This window comes from Hydractinia symbiolongicarpus, chromosome 13, assembly GCF_029227915.1.
Source record: "Hydractinia symbiolongicarpus strain clone_291-10 chromosome 13, HSymV2.1, whole genome shotgun sequence".
Taxonomy (NCBI): Eukaryota; Metazoa; Cnidaria; class Hydrozoa; order Anthoathecata; family Hydractiniidae; genus Hydractinia; species Hydractinia symbiolongicarpus.
In genome coordinates this window covers 10,562,189-10,578,891 of record NC_079887.1, presented here as the reverse complement: position 1 = coordinate 10,578,891, position 16,703 = coordinate 10,562,189, and the positions used below count along the sequence as shown (strand labels likewise).

The 16,703-nt window shown below is 33.1% G+C and overlaps 2 protein-coding genes across 2 annotated transcripts; both read left to right on the top strand.

Annotated features, from left to right (window-relative positions):
* The first annotated feature begins 1 nt into the window (after nt 1).
* Nucleotides 2-15,135, top strand: LOC130624189 (poly(A)-specific ribonuclease PNLDC1-like). Its single transcript, XM_057439759.1, has 23 exons — nt 2-767; nt 1,742-1,793; nt 1,886-1,959; nt 2,278-2,317; nt 2,653-2,728; nt 3,529-3,576; nt 3,988-4,026; nt 4,622-4,689; nt 4,957-5,060; nt 5,134-5,213; nt 5,416-5,477; nt 5,811-5,871; nt 6,521-6,590; nt 6,970-7,055; nt 7,137-7,201; nt 7,777-7,844; nt 8,620-8,673; nt 10,437-10,479; nt 10,569-10,668; nt 11,177-11,266; nt 14,004-14,092; nt 14,466-14,564; nt 14,833-15,135. Exons 1-23 carry the CDS (start codon nt 689-691, stop codon nt 14,906-14,908), a joined length of 1,623 nt encoding a protein of 540 aa, XP_057295742.1. The 5' UTR covers nt 2-688; the 3' UTR covers nt 14,909-15,135.
* On the top strand, nt 11,273-13,701 carry LOC130624192 (uncharacterized). Its single transcript, XM_057439761.1, has 2 exons — nt 11,273-12,698; nt 12,853-13,701. Exons 1-2 carry the CDS (start codon nt 12,679-12,681, stop codon nt 13,586-13,588), a joined length of 756 nt encoding a protein of 251 aa, XP_057295744.1. The 5' UTR covers nt 11,273-12,678; the 3' UTR covers nt 13,589-13,701.
* Nucleotides 15,136-16,703: the final 1,568 nt, after the last annotated feature.

Sequence of the window (16,703 nt, the reverse complement as noted above, 5' to 3'; positions counted from 1 at the left end):
AACTTTTTTTTTGAATTTGTGTGACCAAATAAGTGGATAATTGTGAAAATTGCTATATTGTGTATCACCTTTACTGAGAAAACAATGAGATTTTATTACTATGTGGTATGAGAAGGGATGATCACAAAAAAATTTTAATGAAGAGTATACGGGAATGTATAATACCTTGTGTTGTTGTTTTTATGTTGCTGGTTTTTTTTAGGGTTTTTTATCAGTTTGTTTCCTTGTGTGAGTGCTGAACAGGAACTTTCTTAAACCAAAATCATTTGTTTTAATAGGTTTTTTTTATTTTTAACCGAGTTCTATGGGAATAATAATTTTCCATATTTTATTTTTTTGGAATACATTTCTTTATCAGTTTTAATATACCACCAGCAAGCTTTTTTAAAGACAAACAAAAATAGCTTTCTGTTAAAAGATAACCACAATTTGTATTGAAGGTTAAGAAATTGAATTGTTCAGGTTAGTTGTAGTGTGATTTTCCTTGAAGGAGAGCACAAATTCTGCCTTAATTTGAAAATTACAATTTCCAGCTTCGGCCAAAGTTTATGTAATTCTCTTAATATACTTAATGTACAAAGTTTTATTGTTGAGTTGATTACCCAACTTGCAAGACAGAAGAAAGAAAAGAAACAACAATAAATTGATGTAGACTTGTTCATGGTGGTTTTGGTGTGTTCGCTTTATCATGTGTGATGTAACAAAGCAAAATTTTGAGCAATTGTTTCCAGCTATCAAAGAAGCCATACAAAATGCTTCGTTTGTTGGTATTTTATTTACCCATTTTTAGTTCAGTCGGGATGTTTCCCAACCAAGGAACTTTTGAGGAAGTTACAGAGCCTGATTTATACCTTGTGTTTCAGCCCCTTTTAGCTAAAACCCGGTCAGTATACTTTTCATAACAGTTAATGTACTGATTAATCATAGCTCTAGTTTTGTTTATCAAGTTGTTTCTTGTAAGAAACCGCCAACATTTAACTGATCAGAAGTTTCTAGAAAAAAAACAGAAAATATCAGACGATTTTTGAATGTTGGCTAACATAGGAAAATCCTATTTTGAATTTCTGCATTCATAGGAAAACCCTATGTTAAATGTCTGTGACCCCTGGGAATCCTCTTCCACACTTTACTTGTATTCATTATTATTGTGGCAGAATAATGAATACCACATATACAAAAATAATTACAAATTTCAGAATTCCGACTGATTTTTTTTTTGGTGAATCTACAGAATGTAATATCCTTCACGTAGGATGATCTTTTTTAAATAGTTAGATTTCTCTTGCACAATTTGCCAAATGAAGTCATGAACTTTTCTTGAGTTATTCTGAGAAATTAATAAATCATCAGGAATTTATTATGTTTTCGGTTGAAACTGGAACTCTGTGAAAATATCTGTTTTTCGTCTTGATTTATTTTAAAGTAAATTTAAAACAAGTATAGCTGTTATACTTTATTTTCTTCAGGTCAGAAATTTTATCTAAAACATTCAAAAACCTTTATGTTGAGATTTAAAAAAATGTTTAGTGTGAAATCTTACTGGTGAGTAAGTTGATCATGATGTTATTTTATTATACAAGCTCAAATACTTTGATCACTCAGTTACTTCACTTAAGGCTGTGTCCAATGTACTATGAACTCACACTACAGTGGCAGGCTACCACAACAGAAATACTAGCTTTTACCATTTTGTCTCTGATCTAGGTTAGGTAATAATGGAATATAATGTTTTCTTTTGTAGCTATTGACAGTGAATTTACTGGACTCTCAACAAGCATACTTTATGAACCAACGTATGTATCATCTTGCTCCCAGACTTTCTTTTTTTTTCAAAGTTTTTATAGGCAGAAGGGTTTTTTAAAAAATCTACAAAGTGTTTTTTTAGATTGTTTGATACAGCTGAATCGAGATATGAAAAGTTAAAAAAAAGTCTGGCACAATTTACAATTTGTCAGTTTGGTAAGCTTACTTGGTTTTGTAGATATTTATTAGTGTATTATCCTATTCACAAAATTAAGTTCTACAGAATTGCACTTTTTAGAGAAACAATCAAAAAATCAAAATTTCCCCCATAAAATCGTTTACATGTTGTGGTATATTATTTATATATTCCTTACATTTTTTAATACATACAATGTGCATACATGCTGACTATTTCAAATGTTGGCTTAGTTAACTTTGTAGTGCTGGGCCAACAATTTATTGAACTTTTCTAGCACTAAAAAAAATTAAAACAACTTGATGAATAATATTTTTAATTGTTATTTTATATAAAAGGCATATCAGCTTTTGTTTCTGATGGAACTGGGAAAAACAGGTTGGTAGTGTAATTAATATATTGAAAAGGTATAGCAATCATTGACAAAATATGAGACAGTGTGGCAAGTTTAAAGGTCGCCTGCACAAACATTCATAAAGGCACTTAACGCACATGCCATTTGAATTTTGTTAGGTGCACCTGTCAAGGTTCATGATTAGATATAAAGTTTTATTCACCTAAAAAAGTAGTGCTTTTGCTGCCTGCTACTGAGTTTTTATATGTTTATTTCAAAAATAGTAAAAAAAACTGCGGCTCATCCACATGATTTTTTTTAAGCTTGTGGATATTCTTTTTGCGTATTTCATTTATTGTAATATGGAATTGTAATTTAGATATTCTGCACACACATATAATTTCTTTATTTGTCCACAATCGTTTGGACCGATTAATCCAAGGTTTTCTTGCCAGGTAGGTGTCATACTTATGATGGCCAAAAAGTCTAGTATTAAGCATTGGTAATGTTTTCTTCATGTTGAGTTTTCAGGTGAAGTTTTAGTTGACATAGCTGTATAAATATAAAACCGCAAGAATTGTGAGATGAAATAAACATTTTGTAATAAATATATTGCAATGCAATCATAAATTATCAAATAAGCCACCAAGTACTTTTTCAGCAAATAAATTCTTTCCTGAAGAGTTGCATTGAGAATGAGGCAATTTAAAACTGATTGTTTAATTAATCTGGTTCTTTTAACAACATGACAAAATGCTTTGTTGAGTCGCGCCTTTTTTAAAATGGAATATCTACCTAATAGAACTGTAATATAGGAACAAATACCAATTTTCAAAACAGCCTATTTCCTCTTTCTAATAATTGCATAAATTTTATTAAATTGTCATGGAAATGCTGACATCAGCATAAAATGTTGAATTTCGGTTGTTTTTACAGACTAAACCTCTATAACGCAGGAAGTAAATTTGACATATACCATTTCACATACAGTTTTTTTTAAACAAATGACTTGAAATTTTATTTGTACAGGACGTACATGTTGTTGATATTTATATACTCTGGTCTGCAAAATACTACATGGCTACTCTTTCGTGACCCAAATTAAAGCCAGCTTTTTTGGCTCAGTAATAATCTAAAAAATATTGTTAAAAAAAACAACTAGAAACAAAAGAACATAACATGTTCTTTTGGAAACGGTTAATTACAGCTAACTAGAAACTAAGATGCTTCTATCACCAATTTTCTTACTTTGCAGGCATCAGCAATTGAATTTTTGACTTTACATAACTTCGACTTTAATAAGGTAAGTCATTCTGTCACAATTAATTGAAAATTTTGTTCTTCCTCTGTTTCCGTTATGTTGGTTTGTTTGTTGCGTTTTTTTATTTGCTGACGTGCAAGTCAAAATAACAAATTTGTGTATAAAACGAGCATGTACAAAGGTTGAGATCAAGTGAATAGGGAAGTCAATTTGTTGTTAAAAGCCCATTTACCACTTATGAAATTAATTTTATCAACATTAAAAGTCTGAACCTTTACGGTCTGCAAATAATTGCAAATTTGTGAATCATCTCTTGTAAAGATATATTTCCGAAGATGGTGGATCTTTTCTTTGCCATGCTTCAGTTTTCTATTTATTCTAGTTACTCCAATGTCAACTGCTTAACCTAGCTGCTTAGACAAAAAAATTAATACATCTTTTTTATCCTTTTAGTTTATGAGAGATGGAATATCATTTATTAATAAAGATCAGGTTTGTTTGTTTGTTTGTTTACTGGCACATCGGGTGGAGTTTTCACCATAAAATATGTTTCATAGAGTTCTTCTTAAAAAAGTGAAAAATATAATAAAGTGGAAGAAATTGAAATGACAATACTAAAGTGTGGCAAACTTTTTAAATACTTAATTTATAAACTTTATAAACTTTGCTTAGGGCAAGTTAGGGAAATATTTTGTGTTCCACATAAATCCTCATGAAATTTTTCCCTATTCTTGAAGTACAACATTTCTGATCTCGCGAAAATGACCTAGGGAATAAATCTGGTGCTTGCCTGCGTAGAAACAATTTTTTCTCTTTCCATAAAAATAAAAGCCAATCAGGCATATACAATAGCCATTTTATTGCATGTAAATTTAATTGAGACTTAACAAACTTTTGCTTGTATTTTGAAAACCTTTTTCCTCTTCGATATAAGTAATGTAGAAAGATATTTGAAGCAAAATTGTTTTGGACTTCCCCTTTCTGCTTAGGACCACATTTAAAGGTAAAAGGACCACATTTACAGAACCAGCATAAATTGACAGTAACTGTTAGTTTTAAAATAGTCAAGTTGTCTGTTCTATTATAGGAAAAGTCGCTGCGAAGTTATCACCAGCAGAATTCAATCCAACAACATATTTCTTCAATATTTGTAAAGTAAATATAAGAGTTAGCATTTCATATGAAAATTGTTTAGCTAGCAACCCTAGCTGGTGATATTTAAAAAAGATATACCAAGCCAACAAAGCTTTACTATTTACGCTCCTTAAGATAACGTTTTTGAACGGCCGTTTATTAGGGTTTGAAGTGTTTGCTCTCAGGAAGCCTACGTTTGCAAAATATAACATCTGTTCTGCAAGATATAGCATATGTTGTTCTGCAAAGTAAAGCATCTGTTGTTCTGCAAATTACTTCTGCTTATAGACAATTGGACGAAGCCTACATTACTCCAGCAATATCAAAACTGGATGATTTTGTAAAATCTGGTTTAAAGAATGATGCACTTGAATTGGATTTTATACCACCAGGCACGTCAAGCTTTTTTTCTTGTTTTAAATAGTATACTGTATCTTTTATTTTACTCTGTTTACTCACTTTCAGGTGTTGCACAATACTTGTTTTTTAAAACTGTGGAGAAGAGATTCAGCAATATATCATGCTCTTTAGAAAGCAATGGTGTGGTATGTTCTTCTCTGTACTTTCCCTTGAAATTGTTGTCATCAAGCAACGTTTATCATTTCTTGAACATGATAGTTTAGTAGGCGGCGTTTCAGAAGAACCTTCTCCCACCATCAGGCTCACCCGATGATGGGAGAAGGATCTCCCGAAACTTCGCTGAACAGACAAACCAAAACATAACGTTGATCATGTTTTCTTATTTAGATTGTAGTGAAAAAAGTTTTAAATCCTGATCAGAAAATAGATTTCAGCCAAGAATATGAAAAGTATGTTTTCTTTGAAAAGTTTCGAAGCAAAAGAAGGAGGGAGTTAAGGGTTTAAATCATTTGTTTTTAAAGAACGTAATCTAACGTTTTGTTGTGTAGCTATCCACCACTTAACTGCAAATAATTGGAATTCGACAAAAATTGAGTGTTAATCTATCATTTTTTAAGATTATTATGTTATGAACGTGTTGTTGTCTTGTGGTTTTGTTCATAAGAATCGAATGAACCGGTCTAGGGAAGTTCAAAACTTTCAGACCTCGTATCAAAGTGAACTTCTTTAATTATTTATCCTTTTTTAATCCAGTACATTTATTTGCTTCTATTTTTTCACAGGATAATAATGAATATAGTTGGCTTCTCAAAAGTGCTACAATTACTATCTCAATGTAAAAAGGTATGTTTTTTTCTGTTGTCGATATTAATTGAGCACATGGCCTGCTAAATGTTCGATTTCGTACCCTAAACCATACTGTTCTGTCAATACCACGATGTTTTGACTTAATGATCAGTGAGCTAACGAAATTTCTATTATGTACCATAAATATAAAAGATGCTAAATACGAGGTGGAGGTTAGTTTATGTTATTTTTGTTGCCACTTCCAAGATCTTTCTTGACTTCAACTCGGTTTTGTTACCAAGTTACTAACATCGGTCACTTTTTCAAAAATTTTGGAGACAGTGTAGCAGTAGAGCATTCGACTTCTAAGCACAAAGTTTGCAGGTGCGAGTGCATTTCCATTTCCACCCCCGCCCAACCCTCTTCTTATTACATTATCCTGAATGGACTCCACAGTTTTATGCCGAACTCCTTGATTCGTCATTGATGCGCAGACTTCAATGGACGAGTGCGTTTCTGTGTTAGATACTAGGTGATGGGAGATAAGCGTTTAAACCTAGTGCTTTTTTTTTGTGAAATTGTCACTATGGGTTAGGTATCCCCCCTCTGCCCCCAGTTGCATGCCAATTTAATACTTGCTGTGATATGACAAATTTAATATGAATTAAATAAGGCTATGTACACGGTGAACTCTTCTTTACCTTAGCCTATCATTGGACACAATATGTTATCAGACTTATTACTGTTATATGGAAAGTTCTTTCAAAACCTTCCAGGTGAGTTTTTCAGTTCTTTTTAAAGTTTGTTTACGCATTTTTTTTCCACAAAAACAATGATAAACAATGAAAACAAACAAAGTTTAAAATCCAATATAAATTGTTTAAGAAGGATTTTCATTGTGTCTGAAAGTGTAGACCAGACATTTATACTCCCATGACCATATTTTGTAACCTATGTTTTTTTTGCAACGTCCTTGGGGATTTTCCTGCCATAAGTCAACCTGTTTTTGTTTTAAGAAACTAAGGCATGCCGAGTTTTATGGCACGAGCAGTGGTAGTTCTGTAGGTAGCACATGCAAACACGCCTTGCTGGTTTTACAGTGACCATTAAAGTCAAATGATAAACTCATTTGTAAGTAACTTTACTGTGTTTTAGATTCATACAATCTGTTTAAAAAGAGTATCAACCAGATCCTACCATGCGTATACGATACTAAACATATGGCATTCGTGATGAGGAAGGTATTTTTAACGAGAAAACAAATTTCAAATGCTTTGGTATCCCCTGTGTTATGTTAGTTATTAAGTAATTTTACATTTTAGGATTATAAAGACGTGAATTTTTTTGAAATGACTGGTTTAGAAGAGTTATATAAAGTTTTTTCCAGGTATGTGCGTCCATGTGTTCTAGAACTCAGATTTTTACCGCTCAATTATTGATAAGTTTTTCCCCGTATCTGAAAGTTACTTTGTACTCTACCTAATTGTAGAAGTGGAGGGTGATAGTTAGGAGGAGAAATTCTAACATGCTGGAATTGTAGTATAAACAACGTTACGCCACACGAAGTGCCGAAATATGCCAAAAAGAGTCATGCTGATGTCAGCAACAATTAGCACGTTTGAAGTGTTTGGGTTTAACTAAATAACCTATGATCCTAAGTCTGCTGTAAAGATTAACAAGTTCAAATAGTGTAAATCTAACTTAAAAATAGCCGAAAATACTACTCGTGGCAACAAAATTTTAAAATTTGCTATCATGTGTACAAACATTTTTCTTTCTGATTGTAGATATAAGCTAAAAATTGTATACAAAGTAGTTGCTATTTTTCATCTAATGTAAGCCTGGGGTTGAAATTCTTTATCTGTGACTGTCATTTAAATATCCGAAATCTTTCAGTTTGTAATAGCTTTTTATCTTAGTTTATTTTCATTAAGTATACATGTCTGATTTTTTTTTCTTTAGTCCTGCAGCAATGTTTTACAAATTGGATACACCCGTCATTGTACATGCTGATGGCTGCAATAAATATGGTAACGTGGACACTAACCATACTTACCATATAACAAACCTGCTTTTTCGCTTTTTTAAACGGTTGTTAACTAAGCTAAAAGTCACTACACTTCATCTGTGTATACGAAGTGTTTTTATTTTTTTTGTTTTTTTGTTGTTGTTTGTTTGTTTGTTTGTTTGTTTGTTTGTTTGTTTGTTTGTTTGTTTGTTTGTTTGTTTGTTTGTTTTCTTGGTAAGGGGTCGTTTACCATTTTAGGCAGTTATTAATTTTTTTCGACTCGGGAGTGTATTTTTGAATGAGCTTCTTTATTGAAACCCCAAAATGTGAGAATCAGTTCTGTCCTTGTTAGCAAAATAGAAGATAATATTGAGTAGAAATGGTTACACTGTAATACCATTATTACTTACAATGCTTCTCACGACCACAAAAAATAATTATTTTACTTCAACTCGTTATTACTTCTTCCATTTACACGAGGATTTCTAAATCATCTGTTAGATATTTCATTTTAACTTTAGTTGGTAACCATAAAGCGGTTTGGTTCAAACTCTTTTTGGAAAAAAAATTAATGGATACGTTATGTTAACAGAACACGATTGTATTAAAAACAAAATCATCTTGTTTTCCAAAAAAAAAAGTACATCTAGATTCCCATTGAAAGTAAGAATTGCCTCTTAAATTGAGTAAAGTGAGAGTCTTTAATTAAAACAACACTGTGTGTTAAGAACAAACAATAACTTGTCATATTTCGTCACTGTCATATTTCGTCACTCGCACGTCACTGTTATTTTTAGATTGTAAAAAATGTGCTCACGAAGCTGGTTACGATGCATTTCTCACAGGATATGGTATGTTTTGTTTTATTTTTTAATATGTTTCTTTTTCCATTTTTCTTACATGCTGTAGTGTGTTTCTTTTTTAAAGTTTCTTATATGGTACAGAGTGTTTCTTTTTTTTTAAGTTTCTTACATGCTGTAATGTTTTTCGAGTTTTTTAAGGGGGGTGTAGTTGAGAGATTCATTTACTCATAAGAAGCGCCGTAAATCGAATGACTATGCCTTTCATCAAAAAATAACAACATCCTGTCAAATGACTGAATCAAACTTCAACGCTGATATTTGTGTCTTTCTATAAAGGATAAGTTCGATAAGTTTTTACACAAACTTCGCAAAAGCAAAACAAGAAGCCCTGGGGGCTCTAAGAATTTCCGCTTGCTACCAAAATATTTGATAACAACCTGCTAATTCGTTGTGTTATCGTGCCAAACATTCGAAGAGGTTTGGTGGCTGAAACTCTGAAGATAAAACACACAAGTGACATTATATCTTACAACAAACGCAAACAAAACGAAACGTGTCATAATAAACTCACATTTTAAAAGAAATTGCTAACGAAAAATACAGCCTATTATCATGGTTGAAAGTCTTGCGATTGAAACGTTTATGGTCTTGAGCGGCATTTAGTTGACAAAAAATCAAAATTTTGATATGACCATCATTTTCAGCATACATTGTTAACTGTGTCAAATTTTGTCAAAAATAAAGTAGTTTTAATTTTGGGACCAAATTTTGCCTAAAATGACATTTGGGTAATAAGAAATCAAAGTTTTCATGTCACCATCATGTTCAGCATACTTTATTTGTTTATTGTACCAAATTTTGTTGAAAATAAAGTAGTTTTGATTTTTGGACCAATTTTGGCCTAAAATGACATTTAAGGTGGCAAAAAAACAAAATTTTGATGTCAGCATCATGTTCAGCATACTTTTTTTGTTAACTATGTCAAATTTTGTCAAAAATAAAGTAGTTTTAATTTTGGGACCAATTTTGGCCTATTATGACATTTGGGTAACAAGAAATCAAAATTTTGATGTCACCATCATATTCAGCATACTTTATTTGTTAACTGTGCCAAGTTTTGTTGAAAATAAATAGTTTTAATTTTTGTACCAATTTTGGCCTAAAATGACTTTTAGGTGACAAAAATCAAAATTATGATAATACTATTATGTTCAGCATACTTTTTTGGTTAACTGTGTCAAATTTTGTCGTAAACAAATACCAATTTTGGCCTGAAACGTCATTTAGATGTATTCCCACTACTTAGGGAGCTTGGGTACGAAGTTTAAATCTGTGACGTTGCAATTGACCATTTGGGACAGGGTTAGTTTGTTAGTCAGTTATACCAATACTATCCTCCTCTCAGAGGAACGTGAAATCCCAGTGTCGATTTTTTCTCAAAAAATGCTCCGAAAGAAAAAAACGACGGTTTTAAAGAATTTCCTACGCCTTCGGGCGCGGAAATTCAATTAGTAAGCCAAAATTCGTAGCTGTGTTTTGGACCTACCTGGTACATCCGTTACCAGGTTTTCTCCAAATTAAATCTGATTTTTGCACAAAGATAATAAACAATACACCCTTGAATGTAGCGAAGTCAGTTTTTTAAAAATTGAATGCTCAAAAATGGCAGATTTAAAAACAGTCCCGAAATACGGTTTTTACAACATTTCTAAGGATTGGATTAGTTTTTTCTGCTGTTTCAGTAGGCGGTAGGCCCATCAAAGTTTTGCTTGTTTTTGTCCATTTTTGTTATCTTTATCTTTTACTTTTAGTATTTATACGATTAACGCACCTAATGGCCAGCAAAAACGTCAGGTAGCTTATACTTACTTTGTAAGTTATTTATTTTGTTCAAACTCAACGTTACAAAATTAATTCTTGTCTATCCATTGTTTTGTTTCCAGCTCAACTGACAGTCGTCCGTTTGAATTTCACGAACATTTATCAGCAGTGAAACACTTTTGTAATTGTGTAAACATAGCCAGAGCAGCTGTGAAATACATAGTAAGCTGCCATTTTGTTTACATAGCAAGCTGCTATTTTGTTTACATAGCAAGCTGCTATTTTGTTTACATAGCGAGCTGCTATTTTGTTTATGTAGTAAGCTACCATTTTGTTTACATAGCAAGCTGCCATTTTGTTTATTTAGTAAGCTACCATTTTGTTTACATAGCAAGCTGTCATTTTGTTTATGTAGTAAGCTGCCATTTTGTTTACATAGCAAGCTGCCATTTTGCTCACACCATTTTTAATACATGTACTGTCAGATGTTCAAGACAGCCAGAGAGATTTAGATGTAAATTTAAACCTTTTTCATGTTGTTTTTGGTTGTATCCATGAGCACTTTTACATGTGAGCAGTAAAATTATTATTTTGTCAGAAAAATTGAGTAAATTTATGAGGAGTTTTTCTTTAACATACCCATGCCTATCCCATATGCGCTTGCGGGGTTAAGATTTAAAACTGCATCTATAAGTTGCTGTCTTCTTGTTCGATAAATATTTCATTTTAGAACCTCAATGGAGAAGATCCTCCTTCAACCCTTCCGGAAAGATTTATTGTTGAAGTAAAAGACGGAAGAAAACTTATATCTGCGGCTCAGGTAATATAACGGAAAGCCGGAATTTCCAATTTGAAGAAAACCATGTTACAAATTACTTGAATGCTTTTGTTGTGATGCTATGGAGATTAACAAGATGACGCTACGCCGTTACGACGTTGTGACGTCCCTATGTGAAATGACGTGTTTACAAATAAATGTAACAGATAATTAGAAACAAAATTAATGTGACAGGATTAAATGAGCGGGTAATTTCCTCGCTAGTGATTGGTCGCCAATAAGATTGTTTGCCATAACCACGTCCAATATCTTTCATTCAAAAAATGTTATACGTAATAAATCTAAAATTGTCAGACTATTAGGAAGAAGCGCGAACTTTTGTGACCCAATCAGCGGAAAGCTTGATGCATTTTTACCTTTGGATGACGACAGAAAAGCCACGTATCTTTCTTACATGGGTTGCGCGTATGCTGTAAATAGACTTGAATTCAGACTAAGTTAAAATAAAGGTAAATTGTTATCAGACAGCAACCTAAGCTCCTAGCCAATGTAAACAAACGGTGAAAACTACAAAGATATTTGTGAAAGTTTTGCTGTCACGAAAAATAATATAACTTGTAAACAATTCAATAGGTCTTCCTAAAAAGGTTCGTCGATGAATAGGCTGACTTATAAAGAAACGTAACTCTCAAATCTCCCAGCAAATAAATTAACAAAGATTTAAAATTTTTTTTTGAAAACAAGTGTAACTTTGGTTGCGGTAAAACGAAAAGTTAACCTTAGTCGTATTCAGTATTTTGAAGTTCTTTAGTGTATTGGCTTCTTATAGCGCCACTAAATGCGAAAGCCCTGGGGTCCAAATTTACTTTTTCTCTAAACAGCTGCGAAAATTAGATTTTTGTGGTAGACTCTGTGATCAAATCTGAGCTCTTAAATTTATACAATAAACTCTTTTTTTTAATTTAAAAGAATATTTAAAGGGATATTTTATTTTCAGTTTTCAGGAATTTCCGTAGTTACCATAATCCATTCCTTTCATCTCTGCTCTAGGAGCTATTTTTATGGTACACATTTTTATCAACATTTTATTCATTCATGTTCAGTGTCACGCACGAGAAATAACATACGCTCTTTTGGACATGTAAAAACACCACAATTCGTTTTTACTAATGAAAAGCGCAGCAATTTAGCGCTTTTAATTTAACGATGTTTTTATTATCAGTTATTTATTATGAAACTGTTAAAAAACATTTTTGTAAGCGCTATTATGTAATTAAAAATCATTTTGTTTATAAATAAGTATGTCGTACGTCATTGAGAAACGTCATTACATTGTTGTGGTTTGACGAGTATGTATATAATATGTTGATGCAGTCCCTAGAGATTAAAATTCAACTACTGTGCAATCGTGTATGTTGAAAGAAATATTTTTTTTTATCAGAAGAAATTAAAAGATGTTGAAACATAGTTTAAAGTAAGTGTAGAAATTTTACGTAGAAATTTTATTGTATTTGTTATTCTGGTTATTTGTGGTTTTCTGCATCTCAGTAGATTTGTTAGCAAACAATTTTTCTTTCCTTAAACATATTACATTTATCATTATTTACTGGTTTTTGTTCTTTCTTTAGACCTGTTTTTAGCAACGACAAACGTGAAAGACGTCCAACGAGTTTTGCAACAACGCTTTATCAATTTGATGGTGTGGCGATACCGCTAAAAGAAGCGTCGCAACGATGGCGTTACCTGGGACGTCATTTCGTAACAGACGAAAATAGCGAAAAAGTTATCTTGAAAAACTCTATAGGATCAAGAGTGACGCGAAATACACCCTTCACGTTTTGTACGAAAACCACGTGGAATTTGGGAGATTTAAAAGCAAGCCATCCGGACGGAGTTTTATTTGACCGCCGAAAAGACGACACACATTGCGTGCCAGTAGGGGTATTTATACTGAGTAAACGGGTTCAATGGCGCAATATCCTTCACTCTGTATCGGATCCAGCAGCAGCACCCAATACTATCAAAGAAAAAATCTTGTGTTTTTTTGGAAGATTGGACGAGGACCCATTAAACAAAAAATTACATCAACACGCAAACAAGGTCGTCGCGGCAGTCCGATCAAGCGGCGTTGCTAGTAGATACCTTCACGGCATGACGATTTATAAGAGTATTCTTGACGTAAAAAGTCACTCCGAATACAAGGACACTATCATTGAATTCTCGATTACACCCAACACTGGAAAATTGTTTGCTCCTATACTGGAACAACTTAGTGACGTTACTGATGTTACATTTTCTTACGGCATATTTAGACGGCATCATCTGATTGAGTCGTCAGAAGTTCGGTCATACGATTCTTCGTGAAAACCTCGGGATATTGAAAGTTCGGAAATAGACATTTTTTAAAAAAATTATTTTTATTTGTAAATAATGTATATTGTATCGAATTTTATTTATATTACAAATTCAAATCTCCACTTTATTTATTTTCCGTACTCCTTTAAGATTTTTAAGGTTTTTTTTAACTTTCGCAAAACAAATTAATTCTTAAGCTGCAATTTTAAAAATACCTATGTGAATTGGGCCTAAATGTTAGCCATATGCCAAAACTCCATTACCTGATCAAAATCCAAGTTGCTTAAAAAAAAATACCAGATACTCTTTCCGAAATGTGCTAATAAATTCCTATTCTGTTTTTTATTCCAGTGTATGTATCTGTTAACGGAATAGTCACTGAATTTATTCCGAAGTTTAACTTAAAAACAATTTTGATATTAAGGTTGCTCAAGATTTCTTACCCTTCGGTTCAGTGGATGTGAAATTATTAAGTCAAAGTCAGGCCCTTGTAGCTGTTTCCAACCGAAGAAGGTAAGCTAGTCGCGTATACTGACGTGTTTTTGCTTCGCCTACTAATCATTGTTTTGTCTCTTTAGTGTCATGTCTTTAAGATGTGGCTTCATCTAGTCGCACATACTAAATTGCTTTTGCTTCGCTCACTAATCATTGTTTTGCCTCTTTAGTATCATGTCTTCAAGATATGGCTTACAGCTAGTCGCGTATACTGACGTGTTTTTGCTTCGCTAACTAATCATTGTTTTGCCTCTTTAGTATCATGTCTTTAAGATGTGGCTTACAGCTAGTCGCACATACTAAATTGCTTTTGCTTCGCTCAATAATCATTATATTATATAATATAACTATTGTGTGTGTCGTGTACGAATCCGATCTAAACATTTTGTAGAGCTCGTGACGTCATTAAAGCGTTTCAACGGAACCGATTTTATAAAGTATCAAAATATAAATGGTGGCTACATTCAAATGAAATGCGCTCCATGATGTGGTATGTTGTCCTTTTTATTGATTTATTGAAATTACGATTAAATAGCTTTAGATTGTTGCGGTGTTGACCAGACTGGAGCATGCAATGCCGTGTATGATAACTAGGCTGGGTTTCAAGCACATTGGAATTTTTTTCGCGGTTTTATTTTATAATGTTAATCCGTAAGCTTAACATATTAGTCCAGGCAATACGGTGCTGTTGTACCGTCGACATAAAAAAAGGATAGGGTGATGTAATGGTATGAAATTTTATTTCTTTTTATATTAAGGTATGGCGGTTTGGCCACGTCTGGTGTACTACTATGTGGCCTAACAATCTTCATCCTGCAACGTAAATCTCCTTGAAAACAGTCTGTTTAAAATATTCGAGCGCATGTTGATCAACGTTCGCTGTGTTTTTCAAGGAAAAGCAATTTACGTCATTTGGATTAATTAAGTGGCGTGATGCTCATGTGGAGAGTTATGTAGTTTGGAATCAAATAAACATCGGAGTACGTTGGGTTTGGTTCTGCAAACCTCTACTGTAAACAACAATGTCAGATAAGCATACGTCAAAAATACAGGATATGCGAGTCTGTCTGTTTTTCCTACATAAAACCCATTTTTGCGAATTAAAATATGTGGCCTGGCGTACAGATGTTTTGTGGAAGTGCATTTTGTTATCTTGTGTACAGCGGAGTTTTCATGTATGTGGATATTAAATTGCCTTAAAAAATACCGCCCTATGGTAACACCGATAAATCTGTTTACGACCCAAAATGACGGACGCGGACCTAAAACTTCGACATTTTTTAATGTGCGTCACTTTGCTCTTCACCGACTTTGCTCTTCACCGTAGATTGCATGATGGGTGCATTTCGTCGAAACTTAATTTCGCGGTTTTAATTTAAAATTATGCGAGAATACAAAATTCAAAATAAAAAGTGAAAATATAACATTTTCTTTGTGGTAATTAACTACTGAAATACAAACAACGCTAGATGTAACCGTTTCTTAATATCGTGGTTGTTGCTAAAATTGGCGAAAACTCGTTTTTTTATTAAAAGTGTTTAATAGATGCTTAGTGATTTTCATGTGTGTCCAATTTTTTGGTTGCAGATCTTGTTTTATTTTAACCGATCAAAATTTTTGTTAGTTACATTTCATTTTATAACAGGAAATATGCAACAATTTTCACAAGTTAGTCGTTGGCCCGTGGATAAATCCACGGGTTCGTCCCTTATTTACCGCATTTCATGTGTCTCGCTTCTGCGGTTACCTTCTAGCGTGAAAGGCAGATGTATGCGGGTATTATAATATTGAACTAGCGGGGTAAACCCGGCGTCAAAACGCCAGGGTAAGCCACAAGTCAAGGTGTAAACTGCGCTATCGATCAGGTGAAGAGCTTTAGTACAGGTATACAGTATGTCATAAATCAAGTAAAGCGCATACACCATTCTAGTGTTGCGACTGAAACGTATTTTTAAAAAAATAACTTTTCCGCAACGATAGCTGAAATAAAATCAGAGCCTAAAAACCATTGATACTCCACCATAGCAAAACAATCAGTCAATATTATTTATTTTGCAGAATAAGTTTTTGTGAAAGTTAACTTTCAAACTCAAAATGGCCTTCGTTCATTCAGCCGCGAAAATCTTGGATTCTTTCTGATCGCAAAAATCTTGGATTGTTTTTTAAAAAATAAGGCATCGTGATTAGTATACTACGCGCGAGCGGTAAAAACAAAGTCGGCAAAAATATATCGCACTTGATATCGGTGCGTAATTTACAAAATTGTGTGTTCCCGTAACGGGACGTGGCTTTCGCGGACACACAGACAGACAGACGACGTCTATTATTAAAGAGATAGTCGGGGAACCCGGCTGTTCGATGTTAATCCACAATAACTGCGTAACCCGGTGTTGAACACCACGCTGAGTGCTTGATGAAGCACTTAACCAAGTCGGAAACTGTGGCATACATTCAGGTAGAGCACTCTTGTACAAGTATACCGTATGCCGTAAATCGAGTTAAGTGCACGCAACATTGCAGATAACTTTCCCGCAACTTTCCCTGAAATGAAAACATAGTTTAGCGTTGCTATCCCGTCATAGCAAAAACAATCGGTCAATATTGTTTTATTTTATATATGGAATAAGTT

Excerpts from the sequence above, each read along its gene's own strand:
- LOC130624189 (XM_057439759.1), top strand. The coding sequence starts at position 689 with ATGTGTGATGTAACAAAGCAAAATTTTGAGCAATTGTTTCCAGCTATC. Across the intron at positions 768-1,741 it reads ACAAAATGCTTCGTTTGTTG|CTATTGACAGTGAATTTACT; the intron begins GTATTTTATTTA and ends TTTCTTTTGTAG. Across the intron at positions 2,729-3,528 it reads ATCCAAGGTTTTCTTGCCAG|GCATCAGCAATTGAATTTTT; the intron begins GTAGGTGTCATA and ends CTTACTTTGCAG.
- LOC130624192 (XM_057439761.1), top strand. The coding sequence starts at position 12,679 with ATGTTGAAACATAGTTTAAA. Across the intron at positions 12,699-12,852 it reads ATGTTGAAACATAGTTTAAA|ACCTGTTTTTAGCAACGACA; the intron begins GTAAGTGTAGAA and ends TTCTTTCTTTAG.